Genomic DNA, 20687 nt, shown 5'->3' with positions numbered 1-20687 from the left:
AACAGCAACACCTGGTTATAGCATGTTTTGTTGTTGTTCTAAGCATGAGGATCCTCTTTAGATGCGTGATTGACACCCTGAAACTGTATTTGATTGTTCCAAATGCCACCTGACAAAAGAGCTAGAGGGACACAATAAAGGATGAATCTGCTGTCTGGTGCGGTGAAGTGTCTCAGAAACAGGCCTGACCGGGTATCTCTTACTAAATGTTCTCAGGTATTAATTGGTAGGGGCGTCATGAGATCATAAGATGAACATGAGATCTCGCTTCGAGAAATAAGAGGTAGAGGTCTATCACACTGTGAACTGTGGCATCACTTCTGTGAATGATCATATGTGTTATTTGGTAGTGACAGTACTCGGCATCCACTTCCGTAGTATGCCCTGTGAGTGTGTGGCCGCCATGATGGTGAGCAGAATCCAGAAACATTGCATTGTAAACGCATAACAAAAACATGGATGTGTGGGGGAAAAAAAACAACTTTTTAACATTGGTTGTTGTAAATCAACAGCACCATGGACAATAGTTACAAAGTGTAAATTGTGTATCATACAGTACTTCCAGTTCAATATACATATAAATATTATTTTGTATGTTCATTAAGTGGTTTCCAAAAACATGCTAGGTTAATTGGCGACTCCAAATTGTCCATAGGTATGAATGTGAGTGTGAATGGTTGTTTGTCTATATGTGCCCTGTGATTGGCTGGCCACCAGTACCAGAGTGTACCCCGCTTCTCGCCCGAAGACAGCTGGGATAGGCTCCAGCACCCCCACAATCCTTGTGAGGATAAGTGGTAGAAAATGAATGAATGTTAATTAAGTGTTTATAACACAGTAAGGAAGGGTAAAAATGTAAGCAAAAAAGAAAAAAACATTCCTACTGCTGCTCATATTTGTGCAGTTTAATGGATTTTTACTAATGAATACATTACACAGCTTTGTGGCCATTTGTCTTGCTCACCATCATGGTGGATGTTTTGCTCCAGCACCATAGAAATGTATTAATTTCCTACCGCTTATCCTCACCGCTTATCCGCGGGGGTGCTGGAGCCTATCCCAGCTGTCTACGGGCGAGAGGCGGGGTACACCCTGGACTGGTGGCCAGCCAATCACAGGGCACATATAGACAAACAACCATTCACACTCACATTCATACCTATGGACAATTTGGAGTCGCCAATTAACCTAGCATGTTTTTGGAATGTGGGAGGAAACCGGAGTATCCGGAGAAAACCCACGCATGCACGGGGAGAACATGCAAACTCCACACAGAGATGGCCGAGGGTGGAATTGAACTCCAGTCTCCTAGCTGTGATGCCTGAGCGCTAACAACCCTCCCACCGTGCAGCCAAGCATAGAAATGTTAATGTCCAGACAGAAGCTGAAGTAAGTTAACATTTATTCAAAGTTACTAAAGTTACTGTAGTAGAGCCTAATTCAGACCTGCTTCCTGGTACAGCACTCTAAGCATCATGGGAAATGTAGGGTGTTTTTTTTTTTTTGGCTTAACATAATGCTAATCTACACCAATCTACTCCACATCAACAAAAATGATTAAAAGTAGCAGCTCCAACTGTCGTCATAGTTGTTAACCTTTATAATTTTTAGGTTTTGTTTCAAAAAACTTCAAAAGTCTGTTTGTCCGATTCTATATTTTGTTATTGTAGTTTTCTTAAAAGTAATGTTAAAATATTGACTTATCTCCTGAACCCAATATCGTGTCTCGTGAGCGTATGTGAATGGAGTGAGTGTATCGTTGCAACCCATTAATTGGTTAATGATAACTAAATGACACCAATGTGAGTAGGATTTTGAACACTGTAAAGCAGGGTTGTCCAACTTTCATCATGATTAGAGCTACTTTAAGAAAAAGAAAGGCGAGGTAAGCTATTTGTCAACAATTAGTGTGGTCATTGTCTTGTGATCATTTGTCATTAGAGTCTTGATAACCAGAGAAGAGGAAGAGACCTGGTATACACGCTGTACTGGCAGCTCAACACAATATGGCTGAAACCAGAGCAGAATTAACACTGATATATTCGGCACGTCTGCCACTTCATTTTACCTTTTGTATGACACTTCAGTTCCGTTCCGGTGTATTAAAACTCGCTACTTTTTACATTTTGAAAAAAAGGCTAAAGACAATCCAGAACTGAGTGTTTCAATTCCAGTTATTTCATATGGGGGAAAAATCTGAAGTCACACCAGCCCTAATATCAGTAGCGGGGTCTAGCTATGGGCCATATGGCGCCCTCTACAGGAGCCCCCAAACGTGATCACACGTCCATCACGTGATGTGGATGAAACCAAGCAAGTTTTGCAAGATGGGGTCAGGAGGAGACAGAAAGGTATGGTGCTATAGCATCACTTTATGTTCATCCAGAGGCGGGGCGTGCCAAAGGGCAAACCAGGCATTTGCCTGGGGCCCCAGCTTTTAGGGGGCCCCTTAGAGACCAAAACAATGGGCATTTATGATGCCAGTATGAAACAACAATCAGCGCGAGTCGCAAGGTTTTTTGTTTGTTTATCGTCCACGAGGGGCCCCATGAATTTCTTACGAGGACCCCTGCCCCGCCACTGTGTACACCACAGTATGAAATGTACATGATCAAAGAAGCTAACGTTACTTGGTGCCTGTAGAGATGGCCGAGGGTGGCATTGAACTCGGGTCTCCTAGCTGTGTAGCCTGCGTGCTAACTACTTGCGCACCGTGCAGCCTGGCTATAGACTGCTGTTTATTTCTTTCCTTGAATGAGACTTTTCATTCATTCATTTTCTACCGCTTATCCTCATGAGGGTCGCGGGGCGTGCTGGAGCCTATCCCAGCTGTCTTCCGACGAGAGGCGGGATACACCCTGGACTGGTCGCCAGCCAATCACAAGGCACATATAGACAAACAACCATTCACACTATAATTCCTATAGAGCAGCTACACACTGTAACCAGCAGAGAAAGCTTTCTAGTCCTTCCAGAATCTGCACCTATTTCAGCTGTATTCATTCATTCATTTTCTACCGCTTATCCTCACAAGGGTCGCGGGAAGGGGCGGGGGGTTGCTAGAGCCTATCCCAGCTGTCTTTGGGCAAGAGGCGGGGTACACCCTGGACTGGTCGCCAGCCAGCCAATCACAGGGCACATATAGACAAACAACCATTCACACTCACATTCATACCTATGGACAATTTGGAGTGGCCAATTAACCTAGCATGTTTTTGGAATGTGGGAGGAAACCGGAGTACCTGAAAAAAAAACCACGCATGCACAGGGAGTACATGCAAACTCCACACAGAGATGGCTGAGGGTGGAATTAAACTCTGGTCTCCTAGCTGTGTGGCTAACCACTACTTCACCGTGCAGCCTGGCTATAGACTGTTTATTTCTTTTCTCGAATGAGACTTTTAATTGTGTAAATGTGGATTTATGTCAAATGCAATTTATGGGGCGTTTTAGTCATCTGCTCAGGTCATTCAAACCAGAACCGACATTGCCTTATATGGAGAGGGTAAGCTAATTAATATTCCAATAAATAAATGAAATGTTAAATATTAACCCTGGCTTAAATGTATTGATTCATTTTTTTGGCCTGTGAAAAGAATTTGTGGGGGGGGGGGGGCTCAACTACAAAAAGATTTGTATCTCTTGATGTGGAATCTCCATGTCATGTGTCTTTGAATGCACCACCGCTAACAACCGATCCAAGACGGGTGATGTTGTCAGTGGGGGTTAGAGGTTGAGGACAGGTGACAAACGGAGGCGTTTTTACGAGGAGCTGAGCTCATAAAAAGCGGGGAGGAGGAAGGATGAAGCTAGTTTATTGTACAAGACAGGAGAGCACACACATACAAGTAGCTTAAGGTAAGACGTACCACGTTTATTCAATCGTGTTTACTCCTTAGCATTTTCAAAGTACATTTTACCGGATTTGCCAACTTTTTACGACTTTTTACGACGCTCTTTGCGTCGTAAAATTGCGTCTCCTTAATTAATTACAGTGGAACAGATGTTCATTGGGGCTAAAGTATATGCTATTTTGATCACTTCTTCCATATTAAAGCTAGTTTACTGATTTTTTTTTCATTTGCCGTCACCAAAAAGTATGCTCACACAGCACATTTATTAATTTTCTTTGCTTTATTAGATGAAGTGGCTATTTGTTGCCTTCGTTGCTTCTATCCTTGTGGTCGGCGTCTACTCTGGTGATGATTCATCGAGTAAGAATTGCTTAGTACATTTCTTAGTACAATCTTTCCACATGTAAGACTGACCATTCCCCCCTTTTTGACTTTCTGACTCCCCCTTTTTCCTCAGTCTGGTGTTACCATGACCCTTCTTGCGGTAAGTAACCATTAGCTCGCTTTTGCTGTTTTTTTGCTGCTGTGTTGCCCTCTGGAAAACCTCAATTTCTCCTACTTTCAGATGACACAACATGGCCGACGAATTTTCCAGAGTTTTGCAATGGCAGTAGACAGTCACCCATAAACATCGTGTCTGATGATGCCACAGAAGATGCAGGCCTGACCGACTTTAACTTCACTCAATTTGGCAACACCAGCGCACTGAAAGAGATAACCAACACTGGCCAAACTGGTGAGAAGGATATTATAACAACGCCATTGCTCATGAGGTGATTTGATTTTTTTTTGTGTGTCTTCCAGTCAAAGTGAACATGAACCCTGGGGTGGAGATTTCAGAGGGTGGTCTCTCCGAGGCCTACGACACCTTGCAGTTCCACTTGCACTGGGGCAACGGATCGAGCACGGGGGGCTCCGAGCACACAGTCAATGGGAAACGCTACCCAATGGAGGCAAGCTATCACTTTAAATGTTAATTAAAACAGTTGCACCACTTTGGTAATGGTAATGGTAATGGTAATGGTAATGGTTTAATTTCATTTCAACATGCATCAGATTACAATTGAATGCATCACATAATCAGTTCACAGTTCCACATGTCCAAAAGGAGTAGGAAGAAGCAAAGCTTATTAAATCCTACCCCTCCATCTGGTACTTTTACAATCAGTAACTGTTACATTTGTTCACTTCCTGCTTTCCTAATATAGTTTAAGTTTTTTATTATATATTTAAGTTAAATTATTATAACTATTTTTTATTTACATTTGTTCACTTCTTGCTTTCGTAATATAGTTTAAGTTTCATAGTTTTTTTTAATTAAATTTTTAAGTAAAATTATTATAAATATATATATTTTTTTATTTATATTTGGGGGCGGCACGGCGGTCTAGTGGTTAGCACGCAGACCTCACATCTAGGAGACCAGGGTTCAATTCCACCCTCGGCCATCTCTGTGTGGAGTTTGCATGTTCTCCCCGTTCTCCGGGTACTCCGGTTTCCTCCCACATTCCAAAAACATGCTAGGTTAATTGGCGACTCCAAATTGTCCATAGGTATGAATGTGAGTGTGAATGGTTGTTTGTCTATATGTGCCCTGTGATTGGCTGGCCACCAGTCCAGGGTGTACCCCGCCTCTCGCCCTAAGACAGCTGGGATAGGCTCCAGCACCCTCCGCCGACCCTCGTGAGGAGAAGCAGTAGAAAATGAATGAATTAATGTAACATTTACAGGGCTTCTCGGCTGGTTAACGTGCAGGCCCCACAGCTAGTAGACCCTAGTTTGATTCCACCCTCGGGCATCTCTGTGTGGAATTTGCCTGTTCTCCCCGTGCATGCGTGGGTTTTCTCCGGGTACTCCGGTTTCCTCCCACATTCCAAAAACATGCTAGGTTAATTGGCGACTCCAAATTGTCCATAGGTATGAATGTGAGTGTGAATGGTTGTTTGTCTATATGTGCCCTGTGATTGGCTGGCCACCAGTCCAGGGTGTAAGCGGTAGAAAATGAATGAATGAATAATTTAAATTTGTTCACTTCCTGCTTTCCTAATATAATTTTATTTATTTATTTTATGAATGTTGTGAATTTTATGATTTATTTTATGACTTTTTATTATTTGTAATGATTTTTTAAATTATTTAATTTTTGTCACCTACCGACGTACGAGGCGATATGAGCATCCAATGCCATAATGGGTACCATAGTAAGTGTCAATATAGTGATATATATATAGCACATCATGACTGGTTCAAGACTCTTCATCCTTGTATTTAGCAAACATCAACTGCTTGTATTGTTTCTTGAATTGGCTCATCGTTGTGCATTGTTTGAGGGTCTTACTCAATCCATTCCATAGTTTGATTCCACATACTGAAATGCTATGGCTTTTTAACGTAGTCCTAACATATAACCTTCGTACCACATGTGTTCACGTTTGGACTCCTCACCCCTGCAGTTTCACATCGTCAACATCAAGGGCAGTCATAACCTAGACACAGGCGCTGCCGTCAATGACTCTACGGGAGTTGCTGCTCTGGGTTTCTTTATTGAGGTTAACATTTTATTTTTTCTTGCATGTGACGTCATGCTGTGCTGTGCATCTCAATCTAAAGCTCCCTCCTTTTTTTAGGCAGATGACAGTCTTCCAGATGACCAACCGTCCAGTTGGCGCATGCTCACGTCCTACTTGCAGAATATCACGCTAGCCGGTAAGCTGATGCTCAAGTTTAAACTCCAAACATGACTTAACAGAGCTGAGACTGTTATTCTGTCACTGTCAGGTCAAGTAACCCCCATAGAGTCAGAGATTTCACTGGACGACCTTCTGCCGGGAGTGAACCGCTCAAGTTATTATCGTTATCTTGGCTCGCTGACCACGCCTGCCTGCTACGAAGCAGTCGTCTGGACCGTTTTTAAGGATTCCGTCAAAGTCAGCAGCAACCTGGTAGATTTTTGTGGTCTTTTTTTTGTTTTTGTCTTTGTGTCCACGGTCTATGACCAGACTTCTAAACTTGTCAATATCCCTTCCCCCTAGATTGACCTCTTTAGCACAACGCTGCACGTCAACACCACCGACTCATCACCGATTGCGGTGAACGTCTTCAGGAACATCCAAGACTCTCAGCCAGTCACCACCCAGCCCAGGGAAGACACTAGCGACTCGTCCAAAGCTTGCGTCTCTCTGGGTCTGCTGGCTCTCAGCCTTGTACTGGCCTGGAGTTAGTCCTCCACAGTTGACGCTTAATTGCAGATGAACCCATTTAGGAATGTAGCTTGGCTTCACCGACTTTTTAATCATTAAATTGTTTTTTGGGATTTTTTTTTTATGTGTGGAACCTAATCTACTTTAAGAATAATACTCAAAATTGTAATGACTAAATCCTCGCTGCGGGATGTCAAAGTGAGGCTAGCACCTTTACAAATGTTACATTTTAAATTGCTCAATATAGTTTTAAGTTGAAACACCAGCTGCTACCTTTTTACGGTCACACACAGAATGAAGCTATTGTTGCTTTTATATTATAAATATTTCTATTTATTTGACCTTTATGAATTGTATGATGGAGTTTGCCCGGTGATGCACAACTTTGCACAAAACTGACTTTTTTGTCAAGTTTTGTGTGTGAACTTCAAATGATTATATAGGTGAAACTTAAAGGAGTTCCGAGCGAGCCACAAGAAACCCAAAACACAAAATACATCGCAGCCTTTTATTTCCTGCAAGACTGATTACATCTGTTCAAGTGACACTTGCCAATAAATGTGCGCACCTTTTGTGTGTCTCTGAACCACCTTGATGTGCTTTTTTTTTTCTTTTCGATAATTACTCAAGCATTAGCCAAAAATGTACTTGATTTGAGAGTGCAACCAGCAATTAAATCTAAGGGTGTGTTTGGGTGGAGCCAAAATAAAAAATGATCTACATGTCATCACAGATCTGATATAGACTTGACAGTGACGGATTAGGTTCTGGTGACCCAATTAACGTATTACTTAATGCTGCAACCTGCCCTGCGAGTGACTGTCCCTTTAAAAGTATCAGCTACTGTACAGGTACAGACTAATCATGTGATCAGTGTATGTTACCACCTTGATTGTTTTTGCAGATTAAACTGATTGAGGACTGAGGACGTCTGCTGTGAGAATGATGATGTCATGACAGCCATGATGATGCATTTTCATTTTTTTTTAAGAAAAAAAAAAATCCTTTTTTTCATAATGTTACAAATCCAGGTGCTCTACAACAGTGATTTATGAATAAATTCCTTAATGACCAAAAGAGACACCAAAAGGAAGCTGCTTCTTAGCGATGATGATGATGAGCCCATGAGGTCGCAGCTACATCTTTTCGGGTCTTTAGGATTGGCCGGAGCGAAGGACGGCGGAGTAGCGGGACATCGGAGCCAGTCCACGCCGATAGAATTTGGGGTTACAACATCTTGGTCCAGTCCTCCGCTTTTGATTACCCAGTAGTGGTTATCCTTGAAGAAATAGGCGTCACCTGAATAGAAAACAGTAGTCTTGTGATTACAAAGACATCCATTTTGATTAATACTGCAGAGGTCACACTAAAGTGTCAGAGGTGCTTGACAAGATTCATTATGTTACAAAGTGGTTTAATTGTTTTGTATTTGGCATTCACTTGCATCGTCGTGTCTGCAGGCGCACTTCCTTGACAGCTTTCAGTGTGCACATTCAGCGACATGTCTTTGAATGCACCTTTTTACGGACGTAGCTGAAATGCAACTCAACATTGCAAAGTGATCCCAGAAGTACCTTGCAAGGAATGCTTGCTTTGAAAAGCTTTATGGCTCCAAACCCTGGTTTGACCTTTAACCTCAGCTATTACTGACATCTCAGGTGACAGGTCCCGTTTCTCATTTTGACACTGGAATTTAGACTTTTTTAGTTGAAGTTGCTTCTCGGAATGCAATGTTGGGTATGCAGCTTTAATGCTAATTAGCTGTTTGCCCACTGAATATACATTGTCAACAATGTAGCATAATGGAGGACACAAATGTTAGCAACTATGTAGCATCATTTGGACTTAAGTTTTTTGGTTCCGATCCAATTCCAATTCTTCATTTTGAATCCGGTTCCTGGAGCTTGCATGATTGCAAAGATGGTGGTAACCAAAGTTTTGCATGAAATGTCTTCTCCATGATTCCTTCAAAATGTTAATGCTCCCGGAAGAATGTGGAATGTGAGTCCTGGTTTGAGGCTTGATGTCCAACGCCATTCTAGGTGACCCTATTTGGGTCATTACAATGTTGTTTTGACATAGAACGTTAAGCCCAAAGAAAATCTCAAACACGTGGCCCACGGGCCACTAGTTTGAGGCCCCCGCCTTGATATGAAAGTTTAATGTAAGTTTGATATGGATGCTGTATGGTATCATGTACCCAGAAAAAAATTATTACGTTTGATTAATGTCCATGTTAAAGGTTAAATAACTGTTAATAGTTATCCTCCCTATCCGTGTGGAAGTGGTACATTTTTGGCTATTTAAGTTTAAAGGAAATAACTTGGAGGCTACCGTTTAGGTCGCTAGCTCTCTAGTTTGCGAGTTAGCATGTGTCTCAAGACCCTGCAGTTGCGCAATATGTTGTAAATAAAAAGAGTATAAATGTGACTATAGTCGTGTTTTGTCATGTCTACAGGGCTCTAATAATGCTTTGTTCATTTTAATCTGAAAAAAATCATTTGTCTACCCACCAACTATATGTGGTTTCTTAAGTTTTTATTATTTGCCGTTTTATTATTATTATTATATTTATTTATTACTGATTGATTTTCTTTATTCTTGATTTGTTTATTTATTTTTCATCTTATTTTGTGTAGAAAAATAAAAAGGAAGATATTTGAGAACAGTGGAATGTTTTATCAGAGCTTTTCTTGTAGAAAATGGGAACCAAAGCAAAGTTTATTGATTTTTCTGTTTTTAATAAATGCAGTTTTCATTCATTCATTTTCTACCGCTTTTTCCTCACGTGGGTCGCGGGGGGTGCTGGAGCCTATCCCAGCTGTCTTCGGGCGAGAGGCGGGGTACACCCTGGACTGGTGGCCAGCCAATCACAGGGCACATATAGACAAACAACCATTCACACTCACATTCATACCTATGGACAATTTGGAGTCGCTAATTAACCTAGCATGTTTTTGGAATGTGGGAGGAAACCGGAGTACCCGGAGAAAACCCACGCGTGCACGGGGAGAACATGCAAACTCCACACAGAGATGGCCGAGGGTGGGAATTGAACCCTGGTCTCCTAGCTGTGAGGTCTGCGTGCTAACCACTAGACCGCTGTGCCGCCTAAATGCAGTTTTTTTTTTTGGAAAACCTGATGCGGCCCAGTCTCACCCAGACCCTAGCTCCAGTGGCCCCCAAGTAAATTGAGTTTGAGACCCCTGTGTTAAAGTCTTTGCCTGGAAAAAGGATGACTGGACGGACAAGACCATTGATCATACGGAATCTACAGATGGGACTGTCGTCCTTTTGTAGTTCTTAACGCGAAATGATCTTTGTGACCCGTGTCATGAGTTGACGAGACTGTGACTCCACATTCCAGAGTCAGTTTGTCAAAACATTACATCCTGATACTGATCACATGTCCATCATCTGTACGTCATACATTCCAGTCATAATGTCATTCCTTCACGCCAAACCACCAGTTTAGCCAGTGATGTTACCTTCGCCCCAGCTGATGATGTCATCCATATGGGAGGGTACTCCGGTCCACAGGTCGTTATCGCGTGGATAGCCCGGTTCCGGCTCCCCGATCACCTGCTGGCCTTTGCGGGTTTCGTCAAACCTCCAAAATTCGCCTTCGCTGAACAGATAGGTCTTGCCATTATGTGCCCAGATGAAGGCGGCGTCCACCCTGTCGACCACAGCGCCGCTCTTCCTCCTCATCCCCCAATCAGAGAGGGGCCGTGGATATCCGCTCATGGCCACCGTGTCCTTGAAGACCCAGTACTGAGATCCTGGGTCACAAACAAATCATGACTCGTCATGTCTAACGCTATTTGATCCACCTTTGTGTCAGCTTGGTCACCAATGAAGAAGATGATACTGCTGTCGCTCTTCCTCTCGTACGCAGCGTCGATCCTGTCAGTTCCTGGAGGAAGACCCATCCAGAAATTTTGGATCTGAGCCGGATTGAGGGACACCAGCATTCCGTCTCGCTTGGTTCTCCAGAAATAGGCACCTTTTTCCAGACAAAGAAATCAGACTAAAGCTTCACTTTGTGGAATTTGAGGGTAGTCGTCACCTTTAAAGAAAAAGACTTCCCCTCGGATGTTGGCCACCGCGTCAAATCCTCCATTGCAGCGGCCAGGAACAGTTGGGTCCGACCTGGGGAAGCAGAGGTACTACAGTAAACCTCGGATATATCGGATTCGATTGTTCCCACTGGTTTTGTCCGATATAAGGGAAATCCGTTATATGCGTATACCGGAAAATGTCCGTTTTACGCATATATCGGATTTATATCCGTTATAAAAAGGCACTTCCTTGACTATGTTTCCGATGTACCTGGACTGGGCAATGAAAAGAGACGTAAGGTAATGACAATTTAACTTTATTGGACTCTGAGCATAACAAATTGTTAATTAAGCTAGGCCCTGTTAGCCCGTCAGGCCTACGTTATTTCCAATAGTGAGGTTAAGATCTCATTCACTGCTGTGCTAGTATTATTGACGTCACTCACTTTTATATTTGTCCTAAATCTGGAGCCAGGAGAAAGACACGATGCGGCCATCCGATATATGCGAGGGAAATTGGAACGGGACTGGAGATTTTGTCCGAAATAGGCGAAATCCGTGATAAAAAAATCCGATATATGCAATGAATTTTTATTGGAAATGCATTACAGAAAAATCGGTTCTTTTTTATCTGTCCGTTGTGAGCGAATTTCCGATATATCCGAGGTTCACTGTATTTGCAAAGGATGTAGTTCAACAGACATCCACTAGAGAGCACTACACAATAACTTATAGCTGGAGCTACTGGTTCAGGCTGTTTGCACTACAATTCAGCAGACTTGAAAAATACACCACAATATATGTATTTAAAAATAAAAAATATTTGAAATAAATAATAAAATAATAATAAACATAATATAATATATATAATAATATAACAATAAAATAATAATAAAATATAAATAATAATAATAAAATATTTAAAAATAAACTGCAAAACTGTATCTGAACATTAATGAATAATAAAGAAGTTAAACATTAAAAGGGACCTATTATGCTCATTTTTCAGCCCTTTGTAATGAGTACTGAGTATTGAGTAATTCAGCAGACTTAAAAAATACACTACAATATATGTATTTAAAAATAACAAGTATTTAAAATAAATAATACAATATATATATAATAATATTATAATATAATAATAATAAAATATTAAAAATAAATAATACAATTATATATATAATATGATATAATATATATAATAATAATATTATAATATAATAATAATAAAATATAAATATAATAATAAAATATTTAAAAATGAACTGCAAAACTGTAACTGAACATTAATGAATAATAAAGGAGTTAAACATTAAAAGGGACCTATTGTGCTCATTTTTCAGCCCTTTGTAATGAGTATTGAGTAATTCAACAGACTTCAAAAATACACTACAATATATGTATTTAAAAATAACAAATATTTAAAATAAATAATAAAATTATATATATATATAATATCATATAATATATATAATATTATAATATAATAATAATAATAAAATATAAATAATAATAATAAAATATTTAAAAATAAACTGCAAAACTGTAACTGAGCATTAATGAATAATAAAGGAGTTAAACATGAAAAGGGACCTATTATGCTCATTTTTCAGCCCTTTGTAATGAGTATTGAGTAATTCAGCAGACTTCAAAAGTACACTACAATATATGTATTTTAAAATAAAAAATATTTAAAATAAATAATAAAATAATAATAATAATAATATATATAATATAATATGATATAATATATATAATAATAAAATATAAATAATAATAATAAAATATTTAAAAATAAACAGCAAAACTGTAACTGAACATTAATGAATAATAAAGGAGTCAAACATTAAAAGGGACCTATTATGCTCATTTTTCAGCCCTTTGTAATGAGTATTGAGTATTGAGTAATTCAACAGACTTCAAAAATACACTACAATATATGTATTTAAAAATAACAAATATTTAAAATAAATAATAAAATTATATATATATATATAATATCATATAATATATATAATATTATAATATAATAATAATAATAAAATATAAATAATAATAATAAAATATTTAAAAATAAACTGCAAAACTGTAACTGAGCATTAATGAATAATAAAGGAGTTAAACATGAAAAGGGACCTATTATGCTCATTTTTCAGCCCTTTGTAATGAGTATTGAGTAATTCAGCAGACTTCAAAAGTACACTACAATATATGTATTTTAAAATAAAAAATATTTAAAATAAATAATAAAATAATAATAATAATAATATATATAATATAATATGATATAATATATATAATAATAAAATATAAATAATAATAATAAAATATTTAAAAATAAACAGCAAAACTGTAACTGAACATTAATGAATAATAAAGGAGTCAAACATTAAAAGGGACCTATTATGCTCATTTTTCAGCCCTTTGTAATGAGTTGTAGACTCCTATAGAGCAGTTACACAAAGCACACTAAGCTTTCTACTTCTTCCAGAATCCACACCTATTCAGCTGTATTTCTTTGGATTTCTTGGTTCCCGCGAAAACGGTCTGTTTTGATATATTCCACTCACGGCCCGCCTCCAGGCACGCCCACTCCGCTGTGGGTGGTCACACTCGGGAGTACATATAAGGACTTCCTGTTTGTGCCGCTAGCTTCCAACGGTACAGGAGTTGATAATAAACAACAATGTATCTTTTTTTATGTCAGCTTTGAACATACAGCCATAAGTGTTGGATTCCGAATCCGATCCGGAAGTAGAGACTGGACAGTCAGACGTTTCTTAAGAAGAGAGGTTATTCAAGACGTATCCTCAATGGTAAGTAGCTTTTGTATTTTAGCTAGGTTTTCTACAGGGAAACGGCTATTAGCAACCCTCCCTGTATGCAAAGGGCTTTGCTCCATCTCCGTGACTTACACAAAATAAACACAGTTAGGACACTGATAAGGTACCTACTGCTTGCTCTTCTGACTTCAGCAAGTTTGTGGGCTAGTCCAAACAGTCAGCCATTGCTAGCAACATAAACAGAGGAGCAGAGCTTGGGGGGGAGGGCTTATCTGGCTTGCAGCCACGCCCACATAAGGAAGACCGCCCCTCTGTTGTGACATCACAAAGGGGCAGTTTTACCACGTTTTTTGAAACCGAACGTTCTGAGCCAGCCTAAACTTTTTTCACTCCCTCACTCCTTTTGTACACATTTAATTTTATTTAAAATAAAATTGAACAATCTGGTCCAAATATAATTTTTTTGTCATATATTTCCCAGAAAAAAATGCTCTTGGTTCCATAATACTACCTTTTCCACATAAAATTAGGAAGTTCTTCTTTTATACTACACGCAAATCAGACTTTTTCTAAATATATTTTAGTAGTATTAGTATTTTATTTGTAAAATGAATGGTTATTATTATTATTATTATTATTATTATTATTATTATTATTATTTTTTTTTTTTTTTTATTTATTATTATTTTTTTTTTGGTGCACGTTGCTCTCTGTTTTGAGTACAGGTTCCTACTAAATTTGATCCTAGAAAAATGCTAACATCATAATTGTGTTTGAGGTGGATTAACTCACGGCCTCGTCGGTCTGGGTGGAGGTGGGCTGGGCAGACGGGGGGGATTTGGGTCAACACCTCCTGGTCGCTCACCATCCTTGGTGCCTGTAAAACCAATGTTGAGGTAGTTACTGTCACACAGGATGCAAACATATTCTTTTTTTAAACACACTTAAAGGAAACAGTATTCTAAATGTTTGTGGTTGTGTGTTTGCAGAGCTTCTGCTTCACAAACATCCGTCACAATTCACATAACTCATCAAGAATCATTGCTTCTTCCTGCTCCTTTTCAGACACGTGTAGCAGTAAATCGTGTATTGTGTATATGTGATTAATTTCAATGTAAATGGGTCATAATTGTGTGCTTCAGATGTGTATATATATATATACGTATATATATGTGTATATATATATATATGTATATGTGTATGTATATATGTATATATTAGAGACACATGCATCCGAATCCGAAGTACACAATTATTACATTAAAATGAATCACATATACACAATGTATATTATACATAATATATATCATGTATATGTATAATGCATATGTATACTATATATGTATATTATAATATATATATTATAAAATAAATAAATATATATATAATATAATACATAATTATATAATATATATAATCTATATATAATATATGTTATATATTTCTTTATTTACATAAATTATAATAAATATAAATAATATAATGTATCAATATAATATATATATATATTTATATATATATTTTTTTATATTATTTTAAAGAACAGTCTGATATATATGTATATTATAATGCAGAGGTAGGGAACCTATGGCTCGGGAGCCAGGTAGGGCTCTTTTGATGACTGTATCTGGCTCTCTTACCACAATAAGGCATTTCTTACCACAATAAAAATGTATTTTTGAACATTTTAAAGTAAACATCACAGAAATGACTGTTAAAAATAATATTAAAAATCAACAACTTTTTTATGCATTTTAATTCGTCCATCTATTTTCTACTGCAATACGGCCGACCATATCCATCTTTCCTGATATTTTCCAGGTCAAACACCAAAACTCGATTATTACTGGGTAATGCGGTAGTCTACCTCGGTCATTGAGATGTCAACATGTAAATATAAACTTTCCTCCTTTAGTCAAATAGTCACCTAGCTAAAGCTGCAGAACCAAGCCTTCTGGCAAAGATGGCCAAAAGAATGAAATATACTGGGTATGGTGCAAAATTATGCAGCAGCAGAAGTTGTATTAATGGCAACAAGTATTTGATTTATTATTAGACACTGCGCTGCTCACGAAAGTGTGCTGGCCACACCCCATTGGCGTGGGGTAGTGTGCCTGGTCTACACAATTAGAGCCCATTATCTAAAACTGTTGGTCTTACATAAAAATGCACACATTTTATTGTATTCAATGTTTAAAAAAATGTATATGGCTCTCACAGATACACATTTTAAAATATCTGGCCTTCATGGCTCTCTTAGCCAAAAAGGTTCCCGACCCCTGTTATAATGTATATAATATAAATATAAATATAAATATAAATATAAATATAAATATAAATATAAATATAAATATAAATATAAATATAAATATAAATATAAATATAAATATAAATATAAATATAAATATAAATATAAATATAAATATAAATATAAATATAAATATAAATATAAATATAAATATAAATATAAATAATGTATCACTATAATATATATATTTTATATTATTTTAAAGAACAGTCTCCTGTTCCTGAGTACCATTAGATGTGCGATGCCAGTGTACCATCAGAGGTTCTCACACCACAGTTTCTTGGTGGCCCAGTGAGTCATCATGGTAAGAGGTATTTAAACACATGACAAAAAAGTCTTATGATAAAAATGACAACTGTGGTCGGAAAACAATGACTCTGCAATATTCCTATACGTTGCGACAGAATTCATAGACATTTATGTCTGTCAGGAAGAAAAACAGGACCTTAAAGTGGTAAACAGGAACTTTGCATATGCGGGACGTACGACACCAGCTAGTCAATGATGTAATGTTTCATTGTAATAATAAGTCAATAGTCAAGGCAACATTGACTACAATTACCAAGTACTGAAAGCTAAGCTGTGAGGCTAAGTTAAAATGGTGGATTTTTTATTTGTGTGATTGGTGTTGCTTGCCTACATCAGTGTTTTTCAACCTTTTTTGAGCCACGGCACGTTTTTTTTTTACATTGGAAAACATCACTAAGTCTATAGGAGGAACGAGCTCGGTGTTGCCACACGGACCAATATTACATTGCTCTGCCAGTCTTTACACCACAGACACTCCACAGTAGCCATGTTTACATGAGGAGTTTTTCTCTTTCCGAATGACTTTTCCGGAAACAATGGAAAGGAATATTCCAATCTCTTGTCTACATGCGTCACTATAATCAACCAGAATAGTCAATGGGGCATTTGCAGTAAAACGTAAACACCAACATCACGTGATACCGACTTCCCCAAGTTTCACTTGTTGGAATAACTCCGTATTAACAGTTTTTCGTTTGTCCAGTCTTGAAATTTAGTTTGAATCAAAAACAAAGTTTCCGTAGCAGTCCAGCGCCAATTGCTGGCCTCCATTTTTAAAACTGAAGAACATCTGGAGCTGCGTGTTACGTCATATCTCAGCATGCGATATGATAAATTTAACCAGGAAAGGATCAAATTCAATCTTGCTAATATTTTATAATTCAACTCGGTACATGTTTTATATAGATATGTATTTTCTTTTGACTTATGGACTTATGAATGGCGTATAGAAGGGTTTAGATTCTGTTCCACAGATGGCGCTAATGCACACCAAAGCTGCTTGCCAACCGACAATAAACAACAGAAGAAGAAAAACACACCCTGACAACTTTCCGTTTGAGCGGCTACAAGATACCTCAATCGGATTGGGGAAAGAAATATTCCACCCATGTGAATCCGATTATATATTCATTCGGATTGGCACTTTTCTTTCGGAATGAGGTTTATACAAAGGTTACATTCTTTCCGATTGAGCAAATAAACCAAATGCAATTGGAATATTTGGGTCCATGTATACGTGGATATTGACATAATATTTTCAAATGATGATTATTCATTCATTCATTTTCTACCGCTTTTTCCTCACGAGGGTCGCGGGAGGTGCTGGAGCCTATCCCAGCTGTCTTCGGACGAGAGGCGGGGTACACCCTGGACTGGTCGCCAGCCAATCACAGGGCACATGTAGACAAACAACCATTCACACTCACATTCATACCTATGGACAATTTGGAGTCGCCAATTAACCTAGCATGTTTTTGGAATGTGGGAGGAAACCGGAGTACCCGGAGAAAACCCACGCATGCACGGGGAGAACATGCAAACTCCACACAGAGATGGCCGCGGGTGGGGTCTGAGGTCTGCGCACTAACCACTAGACCGCCGTGCCGCCAAATGATGATTAATGAATGTTAATTATAAAAAGTGATATTGGATAATTCCTCACGGCACACCTGACAATTTCTCAAGGCACACTAGTGTGCCGCGGCACAGTGGTTGAAAATCACTGGCCTACATGACACAAACATAATGTTAAAGTGTACCTAATAAAGTGGGCAGTGAGAAAAACCGGCATCTTGAACATTGACTGACCATAGAGCTGCTGAATGGCCAGTTTGTCATCCAGGGCCAGCTGGAAGTGGGGGATATCTCCCACGGGACCCTGGTAATATGGCCTCATAATGGATGGGTCAGAGGAGGAATGGGACAGGCCGAGCGCGTGGCCAAACTCGTGCACTGCCACCGTGAACAAGTCTGTAGTGCCACCGCTGGCCCCTAGGGGGACATTTGTTACATACGGTTAAGATATTAGTCAACATGCCAAATGTGTTGCATAATACACAGTGGGGGCATCCATACCTCCATAGCTCCACCTCTCATCATTGTCAAAGTGTGTATCGCCCGAAATTTCAGCCATGCCTGGGAAAAAAGCATGGGCCAGAGTGCCCCCCTCCCCGTCGAAGGGGTACCCATCATCGTGCAGCAAGCGGTTGAACGACACTTTGATGTCGGTGGTGGTTTCCTTGCCCGAACGGCGGAACGTCAAGGGAGTGACATCACTCCAGGCTTTGAAAGCGTGAGTAAAGATGCTGTCCACCAAGGTGGAAGGAAGGCCGGGGGAGAGGGATGGCAATGGGTAGCTGTGGACACTGCAAAGGGAACAGTTGACATGGCGTTAGCGAGTTAGTTAATGGTTAATTAATGGTTAATAGTTAGTTAATAGTTGTGTTCTAATCTCTGATTGGGTATCTATGTGTGGTTTCCTCCCACATTCCAAAAACATGTTAGGTTAATTGGTGACTCCAAATTGTCCATAGGTATGAATGTGACCAGTCCAGGGTGTACCCCGCCTCTCACCCAAAGTCAGCTGGGATAGGCTCCAGCATACAGATAAGCGGCATAGAAAATAGATGAATGGGTTTCATTGTGGTGTATGATTCATTCATTCATTTTCTACTGCTTATAGAGTCGTGGGGTGTGCTGGAGCCTATCCCAGCTGTCTTCGAGCGAGAGGCGCGGTACACCCTGGACTGGTGGCCAGCCAATCACAGGGCACATATAGACAAACAACCATTCACACTCACATTCATACCTATGGACAATTTGGAGTCGCCAATTAACCCAACAAATCGACCGATTAATTGGTTACTAAAACAATGGTTAGTTTCCCTAGCGCAGAGGTGTGCAAACTACAGCCCGGGGGCCCACATGCGGCCCACCAAGCGTTTGAATCCGGCCCTCATGTTGCTTTCTAAGTATTTCAACTTTTAACATACAAACTAGCAACATTACTTACAAGTTGGATGTCTTATTTAGTAAAAAAAACTAAGCATTTTCTAAAACTAAGCTTTTCCCCACGAGGGTCGCGGGGGTGCTGGAGCCTATCCCAGCTGTCAATTTGGAGTCGCCAATTAACCTAGCATGTTTTTGGAATGTGGGAGGAAACCGGAGTACCCGGAGAAAACCCACGCATGCACGGGGAGAACATGCAAACTCCACACAGAGATGGCCGAGGGTGGAATTTAACTCTTAGCAGTGAGGCTTGCGCGCAACCACTCGACCGCCGTGCAGCCTGACCATACAATCATTCATTCATTCATTTTCTACTACTTGTCCTCACAAGGGTCGTGGGGGTTGCTGGAGCCTATCCCAGCTGTCTTCAGGTAGGGAGGGACCAGCCAATCACAGGGCACATATAGACAAACAACCATTCACACTCACATTCATACCTATGGACAATTTGGAGTCGCAAATTAACCTTGCATGTTTTTGGAATGTGGGAGGAAACCGGACGGGGGTAACATGCAAACTCCAGATGGCCGAGGGTGGGATTGAACTCGTGTCTCCTAGCTGTGAGGTCTGTGCGCTAACCACTCTACCGCTATGCAGCCGTTGTGACTCTAATGTTATCACCGTAGCTCACATAGCTGTGCTATAGTGGATAGTAGGAATCAACACACCTCCAGGTTAGGTCACTTTTGTGCCACTTAAGTCCTGATAGCGCATATCTTTTCCTCCTCCTCCTCCTCTTTTTCAACTTGTCCTCGGTCCCGACAATATCGGGAAGAGAGCATCGCGGTGTTGACATGAGACGTAGCGTTTCACCATCTGTAAAAGACAAATATACAGAATAAATAGAGTTGTGGAAAAGCGTTTTCCCCATTTTTTTCTATCATCAAAACAAATTTAAATATTAATCAATGACTTTTTATTATTATAAACTTTTTATTATGAAGGGATAGCACGCAGACCTCACACCTAGGAGACCCGAGTTCAATTCCGTGGGTTTTCTCCGGGTACTCCGGTTTCCTCCCACATTCCAAAAACATGCTAGGTTAATTAGCGACTCCAAATTGTCCATAGGTATGAATGTGAGTGTGAATGGTTGTTTGTCTATATGTGCCCTGTGATTGGCTGGCCACCAGTCCAGGGTGTACCCCGCCTCTCGCATGAAG

The 20687-nt window shown here is 39.5% G+C and overlaps 2 protein-coding genes across 2 annotated transcripts in view; one reads left to right on the top strand and one right to left on the bottom strand.

The window, feature by feature from the left end:
• Positions 1–3718: 3718 nt before the first annotated feature.
• On the top strand, positions 3719–7643 carry ca15a (carbonic anhydrase XVa). Its single transcript, XM_058062510.2, has 9 exons — positions 3719–3858; positions 4142–4214; positions 4312–4338; positions 4420–4590; positions 4659–4807; positions 6308–6403; positions 6482–6560; positions 6633–6796; positions 6887–7643. The coding sequence occupies exons 2-9, from the start codon at positions 4142–4144 to the stop codon at positions 7073–7075; spliced, it is 948 nt and encodes a 315-aa protein (XP_057918493.2). The 5' UTR covers positions 3719–3858; the 3' UTR covers positions 7076–7643.
• Positions 7381–20687, bottom strand: part of mmp25b (matrix metallopeptidase 25b) — a 26146-nt gene continuing 12839 nt past the window's right edge. The window contains exons 14-21 of the mRNA XM_078788851.1: positions 20193–20340; positions 18592–18881; positions 18325–18507; positions 14691–14775; positions 11124–11206; positions 10908–11060; positions 10543–10836; positions 7381–8353 (exon numbers count right to left, since the gene is read on the bottom strand). Coding sequence (XP_078644977.1) covers positions 8091–8353; positions 10543–10836; positions 10908–11060; positions 11124–11206; positions 14691–14775; positions 18325–18507; positions 18592–18881; positions 20193–20340 — 1499 coding nt within the window. The 3' untranslated portion in view covers positions 7381–8090. The remainder of the gene's footprint in view (positions 8354–10542; positions 10837–10907; positions 11061–11123; positions 11207–14690; positions 14776–18324; positions 18508–18591; positions 18882–20192; positions 20341–20687) is intronic.

This window comes from Doryrhamphus excisus, unplaced genomic scaffold, assembly GCF_037039965.1.
Source record: "Doryrhamphus excisus strain RoL-2023G ecotype Guam unplaced genomic scaffold, RoL_Dexc_Guam_v1.1 HiC_scaffold_24, whole genome shotgun sequence".
Classification (NCBI taxonomy): Eukaryota; Metazoa; Chordata; class Actinopteri; order Syngnathiformes; family Syngnathidae; genus Doryrhamphus; species Doryrhamphus excisus.
This window is presented reverse-complemented; position numbering and strand designations above follow the sequence as displayed.

What these genes read in the sequence shown, in the direction of transcription:
- ca15a (XM_058062510.2), top strand. Translation starts at nt 4,142, where the DNA reads ATGAAGTGGCTATTTGTTGCCTTCGTTGCTTCTATCCTTGTGGTCGGC. An exon ending in AACCAACACTGGCCAAACTG is followed by an intron (nt 4,591 to 4,658) that starts GTGAGAAGGATA and finishes TGTGTCTTCCAG; the next exon opens with TCAAAGTGAACATGAACCCT. An exon ending in GCAGAATATCACGCTAGCCG is followed by an intron (nt 6,561 to 6,632) that starts GTAAGCTGATGC and finishes TGTCACTGTCAG; the next exon opens with GTCAAGTAACCCCCATAGAG.